We start from the raw sequence: 11,033 nt of genomic DNA on the forward strand, positions 1-11,033 counted from the left end.
GAATAAACCCTTTCCTCCCCAACTTGCTTCTTGGTCATGATGTTTATGCAGGAATAGAAACCCTGACTAAGACAATGTCAATCAGCTGAATAGAACTGAAGGTCCAGAAATAACCCCACACACCTATAAACACCTAATTTTTAGCAAAGCAGCCACAAGTACATCCTAGAATAATCTTGGTCAAACCTGATATTTGCATGTAGAATGATCCATATCTTATCATTCTGCAGAAAACTCAACCCCTAATGGGTCAAGGACCAGATATGTTTATCCTGATAGAGGAGAAAGTAGGAGATGGTCTTGAAGTCACTGACTGAAGAAAAGACCTTCTAGACAGCAGCACACCAGCATCACAGGCACTGAGATCATCCATCTATAAATGGGACCTCACGGGGCTAACAAGCTTCTGAACCACAAATGACACCATCATTAAAGCAAAGCGGCAGCCACAGAGCAGGCAAGAAACCTTTGCCGATTACCACCTGATACAGGGCTAGTATCTAGACTATACAAAGAACCTACAAACAAACTGGACATCAAGAAACAATAACCCAAATTAAAAATGGGGAATGGAACTAGACAGAGATTTCTCAAAAGATTAAACACAATGGCTGAGAAACGTAAAACTTAAAGAAACATTCAACATTCTTAGTTATTAGGGAAATGCAAATCAAAACTACTTTGATATTTCTCTTACCCACAGTCATAATGGCTAAGACCAATAAAACAACCACAGATTCTCAGCAGGAGAAAGGGAATTTATACTCTGCTGGTGGGAGTGCAAGCGTGTAAAGCCTCTACAAAAATCAGTCTGGAGGTTTCTCCAAAAGCTGAAAACTGACCTCCCACAAGATCCAGCTACCCCGCTGTGACCTACAAGATCCAGCTACCCCCCTGTCAGGCATATGCCCACCCATGTGTTAGTTATTACAGAAATCTTGCTCACCCATGTTCATCACTGCTCTATTCATAATAACCAGAAATTGAAAACAGCCTACATGTCCATCAACTGACAGATGCATAAAGAAAACATCGGAACATTTACACAATGGGATGTTATTTGGCTGTTAAAAAAAAAAAAAAAAGTGAAATTCTGAAGTTGCAGGTAAATGGATGGAGCCAGAAGCAATCGTCCTGAGTGAGTAGCTCGGGATGCTACCTTTCAAGCTTTAGATATATATGTGTTTCAATACAAATAGCACAGAGGCTAGGAGGTTAATAAGAGACCGGGGAGAAGAGAGAATCTCCCAAGGAAGGGAAAATAGAACATAGTATTATGTAACGACAAAGGCAAGTCTAGAATAGCAGAGTTATATAGGGAGAAGGATTGGAGAGAAGTGTAAAGAAACAAATATACAGAGAGAAAGATAACACTAAAGACCAAGCCCTTTGAAAAGCCATTTGGAAACCTACTACCATAGAGGATTCCTAAAACCTATGTTTAGAATATGGAGAGACACTGTCCCAACCAAACATGGTACCCACTAAATAAAACCTCTAGTGCCAGGAATGGGCTACATTTCTTGAGTCATTGGCAAAAAGGAGTCCCACAGCGCACCTCCCCCAAACATCACAGGCTATTTCCAAGGCTATGAGTCACCCTCCACAGCCTGATGACATGGCCCTATTGTGGACGATACAACTTCTGCCATCAAGCATGGAGAAACAGGCCTAGTGGCCAACTAGAGGCTTCATTCCCGCTGAGTCGTGGTCATGAAACTTTGTACGCTAGTGGAGGAGTGACAAGAGCACCTGCTGTATGACATGCTGCTGTGATGCTGACACGAATGTTCTGGGAGTAACCAAACTTTGGGAGCTTTTGGCTTAAGGCCTATTCCCTAAGATAGAACCCATACATAACCTTGCCAAAGAGGCTAAGAACCTGAGACTAAACAGGTCTTGTGCAGGCCCAGGGGAAAACCCACTTTTATCCTACTAAAGGAATATAGCAATAAAATGACTCCTAATGACATATTCAATAGATCAGTGTAACTCTCAACTCCCATCAGAGAAGCTTCACCCTTGTAGCAGTAGATCTACAACTGGACAGTGTGCAGTTACTCGGCCCTAAATGAGATGCCTTTATCAAACACCTTCACTCAAGGCTCAGGCTTAGAAGAAAGATTCTAAGAGTCAAAGGTGGATGGCTGTAAGGAAACAGTGTCACCCACATCAGCAGTGCATATATGGACTCACAGTCACTGTGACAGCACACACAAGACCTGCACAGGGCTAAGTCAGACAACTTCCCAGTGCGGGGAGGGAAATGGACACAACAAGTCATCTGCGATGGATACATGGGCTGCACCTAGGTCCTCACACATGCAGTGCATATGCAGCTTGGTCTTCGTGTGGGTCCCACACAACTGGAGGGGAAGCTGTCCCTGACTCTGTTGCCTGCCTGTGGACCCTCTTCGCCTAACTGGGTGGCCTTGTCTGACCTCAGTGGGAGAGGATGCACCTAGTCCTGCAGTGAATTGAGGTGCTAGGGTGGGCTGGTAGCCAGAAAGACCTCCCTGTTCTCAGAGTAGAAGAGGAAGGGGCTATGGGGGAGGGGTTTTGTGAGGGGAGGACTGGAAGGAGGGGCTGCAATTGGGATGTAAAGTGAATAAGTAAGTAAATCAATGGGAAAAGAAATTACTTGTAATTGATACCCCTAGGAGAGTAAAAATCAGTTCTCTACAGTAAGAGTCACTGTTTATATCAACTCCACTCCAATTTTGTCTTATTGATGTGGGGGGAGGGGGAGAGGTTGAGGGAGAGGAAAGAATATTATTAAAATATACTGCCTATTAATCTTCAAAAAAATAGATGAAAAGTAGAGTTTATCAACTATAGTAATGGGGGAAACATGAATATGACCCAGAAAATCCTATTTTGGGGTTCATGATGCAAAAGAAATGAAAACTTATCTTCAAAAAACAAGACACATTCAGGGCTCAGAGGTTAAGAGCACTGAATGCTCTTCAGAGGTCCTGGGTTCCAATTCCCAGCAACCACATGGTGGCTCACAACCATCTATAATCGGATCTGATGCCCTCTTCTAGTGTACCTGAAGAAAGCAACAGTGTACTCACATACATAAACCAAATAAATCTTAAAAAAACAAAGGACACATTCATGAATTATAGTAGCACTGTTAGTCATAGCCCAGAAGTGGCAATATCATAATGTTTATCAACAGAGGAACAAATGTGGTATTATACACAACAGACTACTTTTCAACCAACAGGAAGAAACTCATGGTGGTTCACACAAATTCAAGCCTGGCTACATAGTGAACCAACAACCTAGGCAACTTAGTAAGATATAAGATGGAGGCGTGGGGGATGGGGGGAGCTGAGAAATGACTAAGAGCCACAGTATGTACTGGGTGCTAGGCTCTGAGCAACAGCTTTCCTAACTGTAACTCATCTAAAAGGGAGGCTTGCACTTTACACAGATGAATGTCACAGTATGTAAAACAGTTCTCAGTAAAGATACAAAACATGTGCTGCAATACTGCACAGGTCCCAACAACCCTATGCAACTGCCATGTTTTGATGTAATACATATTTCTGCCAGGCAGTGGCTGTGCACACCTTTAATCCTAGCTCCAGGAATGTGGAGACGGGTGGCTCTCTGAGCTCCAAGTCAGCCTAGTCTACAGAGTGAGTTCCAAGATCGCTAAGGCTACAAGGGAAAGCTAGTATCAAAACAAAATAAAACAAAACAACCAACCAACCAAACCCATATATTTCTAACAGAAGGGGGAAACACGCATAGGACTGTTCCCAGTTCAATCCAGTTTGCTAAGGGTTTCTTGAGAAGCTAAGCCATCCCATGATTTGAAACCATTACATTTTTTTTTTCAACTGTCTCAGTTCATTTCAGAATACAGCTAATCTGTTTAATCTTCTGTGACATTCTGGTTGATTTGTTTATATCTATCTCCTTTCATACTTCAGGCTCAATAATAACCGCTGTTCATGCCCAGGACATCCCTCCATGGCCTCTGCATCAGCTCTTGCTCCCTCACCTGCTTGCTGTGTGAGACTGAGTAACTGCTAGATCCTTGGACTTCCATTCACAGCTACTACTGAACCATTGTTGGGAATTGGAATGCAGACTGTAAGTCATCAATAAATTCCTTTACTATATAGAGACTATCCATAAGTTCTGTGACTCTAGAGAACCCTAACTAATACAGGAGGAAAGGAGGAACTGGGAGCAGTAGGAGAGATAAGGTTGTAATCAGAATATATTGTATGAAAAAAAAGATTTTCAATTAAAAACTGTTGCTGTTGCTGGGTACTGTGGAATATACCTTTAATCCCAGGATTCACAAGACAGAGGTAAACCTTGTGAGGTCCAAGCCACAGCTCCATAGCGAGACCTTGTATTTTTTAAAAACATTTTTTGCACAATCTTTTTGGTTTCCTGCCTATCTTTTTTCTTTATTTTTAAAGTATAGAATAGAGTTTATTCAGGGCATGGGGAGGAGTTGAGAGGCTAGCAGAGCCAGAGAAAGGCAGGGGCGGGGGGTAGGTAGAGGCCAGCCATGAGCACGTGGGGGGGTGGGGGGGGGAGTGGAGCAGGAAGGGAAGAGAAAGAGAGAAGCAAGAGCGGATCCTGCCTATGCTGAGACTCAAAACCACAGTGAATGTCCATTTTCCTGATATAAGGAATATGGTGACTTTTAAGATGACAAATTTCATACATACCAAAGTCTGAATTTGATGTTAATTTTTGGACATCAATAATATTTTAGGAACAAATCTAAAAGCTCCAAAAAAGACTCTTAAAATACGCTGGGCATGGTGGCACACACCTTTAATCCCAGCACTCGGGAGGCAGAGGCAGGCGGATTTCTGATTTCGAGGCCAGCCTGGTTTACAGAGTGAGTTCCAGGACAGCCAGGGCTATACAGAGAAACCCTGTCTCGAAAAACCAAAAAAAAAAGAGACTCTTAAAATACATCAGCAAATAACAGTAGCATAAGTACTAAACCTAAGAACAGGCTTGACAAGGAATAAAATATTCTGTTTGGCAACTCGATCAATGTTGCCTCTAGTATGATCCTTCCCTAAACTACACAAACATAAGACGTACAAACCTGGCCAGGGGCAAGAATTTACAAAGTAATATGTTTGTACTAAGGCATGGGTATAAGCAACAACATAAAGTATAGTTTAAGAATTCTGAAAAATTGGGGCTGGTGAGATGGCTCAGTGGTTAAGACTGCTCTTCCGAAGGTCCCGAGTTCAAATCCCAGCAACCACATGGTGGCTCACAACCATCCGTAACGAAATCTGACCGCCCTCTTCTGGAGTGTCTGAGGACAGCTACAGTGCACTTACATATAATAAATAAATAAATCTTTAAAAAAAAAGAATTCTGAAAAATTGATTGGAAAGTACATTTGAAGAAGGACGTTCTCCGCTAAGTACTTCTGTATTGATGTGAGAAGAAGCTTGCCAAGGCTGACTAAACCAAAGTCTGACATCGGGGAAAGTGTATTCCCAGCACTCATAAGGCTGAGGCAGGGGGATGCATGTGCCTTGAAACAAACATGAGACCAACATGAGAGTAAGGTCATATCTTAAAAATGACAAAAAGGGTTTTGTTGCTGTTTAGTTTTAGATGAAGTGTATTTCTAAAGAAGCAAAAGCTAAAACCGTGCATGATGGCACACACCTATACTGCTAGGAGTGGGGAGGCCGAGGCAGCAGATTTGAGTGCACGCTGGGGCTGGATCCCATAACTTGGTTCTGTCTGACAAATGAGAGAGAGTGTAGGAGCAGAGTGGGGAGGAGGGCAGAGAGGCTGAGATGGTTCTTCTGACACATGAAATAACAGAGACATCTAGTGGTCGATGCAGCAACTGCACAATCTACTAGATTAGGGTAGATATTACAACGGCTACTTGGCTGGACTAGTGTTATGATCGGGAGGAGACACTGCTGAGGACACTTGGTAGCCTTTCAAAGGCTGTCTTCAGATCACGGGTTTTCCGTGACGTGACAACTGCATCTGTGCAGCAAGGCGGTGACTCCCAAAACAGCATCACCTTATTCTCTAAAGTCACCATTAGAACAAAGCTAAGCCATCCACATCCTTCCTTCCCTCAAGGACAGAGAAAAACAATTACCAGACACATTTAAACCATTACTCCTGCATCTGAAAGAGTACATGGTGTTGACAGCAGGCGTGTGAGCCTGGCTGGCCAGGCTGAGATTGGATGCAGAGCATCAGACAGGAAGGAAGGTGCTTTGAGAAACACTGCAATGCAACAGCACCCCACCCTCCAAAAGCCCAGAACTTACTTACCTGAGATGAAGCAGCTTTGAAGAAAGTAAGTATTAACTTCCAAGTGAGGAGGTATCCCAGGACATAGCAGAAGTCCTCACTCAGTGGCTTAACGGTCACGATCTGGCCCACAGGGATACAGCCCAGGACATTCTCCAGCAGCTCCTCCTGAGTGCTGAGGAGAGACATCAGCGCTGCTGGCGGCGACCTGGGAAACAACCGTCACACAGGACCATTTACCTGTCTCAGAACAAACATCTTTCCCTATTTTCCAAAAACCAAAACTCCATACTGTAAAAAGATGCTACATGTCAACATCCAAATACAGCTGTAGAAAACAGCAATCCCAACTTTCCATTTATAATTAAGAGAACAAGTGATTTCTGTCAAGGCAGGTCGGGGACGGCTAAGGAACCCTTAGTAACCCTGCACCAACAGAGGAGAAGGAGGCACCGAGCCTCACCTTACTGTCCACCCTGCTGTCTTACTTTACAGTTACAACATGTCAAACAGATCACAGTTCATCGGAAGGTTAAACTCTTAGCCAGAGCGTCTATACTCTGCAACGCTGACACTCCCGGTAACTCAGGACCACTTGCATGTGGACTGGGGGTCTCAGAAAGTGAAGTTCTCATTGGCCTTTCAGAACCACTCAGCACTCTAACCTGGTTCTTGCTTTCCCTTTCGTGCTACTTTCTCTGCTGGCTTCCTGCTGCTAACACATGAACCTAGGCTTTCTCCAAGCTTCTGCCATCCCATGGCCACGCCTTCTAGTCTGTAACAACTGTCACTACTGTCTTACAAGCATCATCTGAAATCGCTTTCCATACGGTCATCCAATACCGTCATCTAACTTCTGGAATGACTCCACCTCAGCTTGCTTTTCTCTGCAACTTATGCTTTACCTCACATCACAATCAGCTGGTGGCATACCAGGTCCTAGCAAATGCTGTCCTAAACCCTTAGTGACTCCACAGAATCAGCTGATGGCATACTATATCCTAGCAAATGCTGTGCTAAATCCTTAGTGACTCCATCTTCACAGGCTGCACACGTGTATACATGGATTTGCTTGCCCAGATGCACATGCATGTGGAGGCCAGAATAGGGACACTGGGTTTCTTCCTTTACCACTTTCCAGCTTATTTCCTTCAGACAAAGCCTTCTCACTCAACACTCACTGTTTAGGCTACTCTCATGGAAGCAAGCTCAGGGGACCTGTCTGTCTCTGACTCCCCTTTCCCCCAATCCAGGGTAGCAGGCACATCTGGCCATACACGGCTTTTATGTAAGTACTGGGGATTCCAACCGAGGGGCTCATGCCTCATGGCAGGGACTCTTACCTACGGATCCAGTTCCCTAGCCCAAGAGTCCCATTGTTCCGGCCATCTGTTATCCTACTTAACTACTGTTGTAGCTTCACCTTCCAGCACAGCCTCCCCTACTCTGCACACAATAGTTCATTTAGACAAATGAGAACTCCCTGTGGACTTGCACAGTCCTGAGCATTCTGGATGGTGTGCAAAGTGCAATAGGGGACAGAAATCCTTTCTCTCAGAGCTTGCCAGACATCTGACTAAATTAATGAGTGACAAGCACTGAGCCCACCATTTCCATGTATATCCTCAATGGTCACACCCCAGTGTCTGTGCCCAGGGTTTCTCCTGCAACGTTAATACACTATCTATCCTTTGTTTCGCCCCTGTCACACATTGTACACTTCACTACAGAGCAGCAGCAGCAGCAGCAGCAGCAGCAGCCATTAGAGTGTGAGCTCCTTAAGAAAAGCGTCTGGCTTATACTCGTGCCCTCAGCACGGACATGCTGTGTACAAAGCAGCCATTAACATTCACCTGAACTACTACATTATTTCCACAGCTACACGTAGACAAAGAGGTTTAATGAACAGCAGCATATTGAATATGATTCAGGTGTGATTAAAAGAGGAAATATGGGGGTAGGGGGGCTCGCTCAGCAGTTACGAGCACTGAAGCTCGATTCCCAGCGCCCACATGGCATCTCATAAGCATCTCTAACTCCAGTTCAGGGGATGTGACACACTCCTTTGGACTCTGTGGGCACCAGGCACACATGTGGTATACCATTATAAATACAGACAAAACACCCACACACCTAAAGTAATAAAATATCAAAAGAAATCTTTTCTTATTTTTTGGTTTTTCAAGACAGGGTTTCTCTGTATAGCCCTGTCTGTCCTGGAACTCACTTTGTAGACCAGGCTGGCCTCGAACTCGTGATCCTCCTGCCTCTGCCTCCCTCAGCAAATCCTACCGGCATGCGCCACCACTTTACATAAGTTTTAGATTTCATTTGCCTTTTGGAACTTCCAAAGGGTATGAATGCAGAATGAGTACAACTCTGAAGTCAGAGGTTTTCTACATTTCAGTTTCCTAAAGTCAGGATGCAAATTACAAGAATACAGCAGACAGAGTCATAAGGGAAGTGGCACTGGGATGCCTGAGTGTATAAGGCACCTTCTGTATACATGTAAGGACCTGACTCGGATCCCAAGAGTGTAAAGCTGGATGTGGGAGCACACCTCTGATCCCAGCCTCATAAAGCAAGAAGGGAGCTAGAGACAGGAGAATCCCCATGGCTTGTGGTGTCGGCTAGCAGGGCAAACTGCAGCAGCAAACAAGAGGCCACAGACAAGGTGGAAAGCGGGGACCAACACCCCAAGGTGGTCCTGAAACCTGCATTCCATGGCACACTCACACCTGCACTCACACAAGCAAACACACACTCAAAAAAAAAAAAAAGTGAAATGAAGGCAACCAAGCCAAAACCCTTACAAGGCTGGTTCTTCCTCTTCATCTCCATACGACCTCAGATTGTCCTGATCATGCTGTGGCAATTCAGGCATCAGTCTGAAAAGCGAAACATCACTTTTAACACATTTATAGCCAATTGTCTACTTCTAACTTGTGCTTAAAGGCTAACAAAGCATGTTTTGTGGTGAGTCTATCCTTTATGATTCCTTTCCGAAATAATTGCTCATGGACAAGACTGCGTAAATATGATGTAGAGAGGAACAAAAATGACATGGTCAAACCTTGTCCTCTCTATTACTAGGATATGTATAATCCAGTCTCCTTTCTCTATTAATGTTTTTAAAGATTGAAAATACAATCTAGGGGGCTGGAGAGATGGCTCAGCGGTTAAGAGCACTGACTGTTCTTCCAGAGGTCCTGAGTTCAAATCCCAGCAACCACATGCTGGCTCACAACCATCTGTAATGGGATCTGATGCCCACCTCTTCTGATGTGTCTGAAGACAGCTACAGTGTACACATATACATATATATATATACTAAAAAATACAACCTAGGGGCTGGAAAGGTGGCTCCATGGATTAAAAAAAAAAAAAAAAGCAAACTAAACATGCATCATGCTTTAGAGACCAAATACTTATGCCACTGCCGATGTCTTACTTGCACAGCATATGATAAGCAGCAATTTGCACAGGTCTGGCTCTGAAGAGAAGCAGTGGGGTCAAAGTGTTCAGCAGAGTCTGGAGGTGCTCCGGCAAGTTTGTTTTCTGGCTGGCAACCAATCTCGCAGGGAGCTTGTGGCTCAGTAGCTGGTCCTTGGAGATGTATGTTAGTGTTTCACACATGGGTTTCAGCATTGCGTTCTGAAAGGACGTTTCAGATAGGTCTTTGTTTTCTCCTGGTATTGAAATGAAGAAACACACACACAACCCATAAGAACACACACGGTTGATCAAATGTCATTTATGAAAACTAGCTACAACCATCTCAGAAGTGCTCACTGGAAGCAAACTATATGTTTCTGTTACCCTCAACTGTCATAAAGGTCTCTACTACCCTTTTTTAAAAAGCAACAGTTTGGGGCTGGAGAGATGGCTCAGAGGTTATGAGCACTCACTGACTTCCAGAGGTCCTGAGTTCAATTCCCAGCACCCACATGATGGCTCACAACTATCTCTAATGGGATCTGATGCCCGCTTCTGGTGTGTCTGAAGACAGCTAGTGTGGCAGTAGTTGTCTAGAGGGTTCTAGTGCTGTAGTCTGCTGAATTATAGTATCTAAACTAACTTGGTATTGGTTTCTCAATACCAAGCCATCTTTTTCTGACATTCTGTGCCTGTGCTATGAGGCAGCAGCATGGAGACTGCCTCTAAGAAAGCAAGCTTATTTTAAATTTTTCAACAGCCATTTTCAATAATTGCCATTATCATACCCCTTTGCACTTACCGATAGCATTTACCAAAAGAGGTAATAGCAAACTGTGGATGCCTTTAGAAAAAAACTCCTTCCACTCACTGATGAGATTTACAGGAAGATTGTCAGCAATATCTGGAGTTATTGAGTCAAAAAAGGCACAGAGATCACAGGCCAGATCAAAGCTGACACAGGCAAACAGCTGCACAAGCGGAACAGAATACAGAGCCTGGTTCTCACTGGTTGTCTAAGGAAAGGACAGAAATAAAACAGGTAAGCAAGGTGCTACCCAACACCACAAACAGCACAGGATGGAGATCTTCACCACATCTGACAGTCAGAGAAGAGAGAAGAGGAGGAGGAGGAGGAGGAAAAGAAAGTGGCTGTTGGGCTGGTGAGATGGCTCAGTGGGTAAGAGCACCCGACTGCTCTTCCAAAGGTCCTGAGTTCAAATCCCAGCAACCATATGGTGGTTCACAACCATCCATAACGAGATCTGACTCCCTCTTCTGGAGTGTCTGAAGACAGCTACAGTGTACTT

General features: G+C 44.2%; 1 protein-coding gene across 1 annotated transcript in view; it reads right to left on the reverse strand.

Moving 5' to 3' along the window:
• The window catches only part of Ltn1 (listerin E3 ubiquitin protein ligase 1), a 53,772-nt gene that overhangs the window by 7,087 nt on the left and 35,652 nt on the right, over positions 1-11,033 (reverse strand). The window contains exons 22-25 of the mRNA XM_021184683.1: positions 10,526-10,739; positions 9,740-9,977; positions 9,102-9,176; positions 6,310-6,496 (exon numbers count right to left, since the gene is read on the reverse strand). Coding sequence (XP_021040342.1) covers positions 6,310-6,496; positions 9,102-9,176; positions 9,740-9,977; positions 10,526-10,739 — 714 coding nt within the window. The remainder of the gene's footprint in view (positions 1-6,309; positions 6,497-9,101; positions 9,177-9,739; positions 9,978-10,525; positions 10,740-11,033) is intronic.

Source organism: Mus caroli, chromosome 16 (assembly GCF_900094665.2).
Source record: "Mus caroli chromosome 16, CAROLI_EIJ_v1.1, whole genome shotgun sequence".
Taxonomy (NCBI): Eukaryota; Metazoa; Chordata; class Mammalia; order Rodentia; family Muridae; genus Mus; species Mus caroli.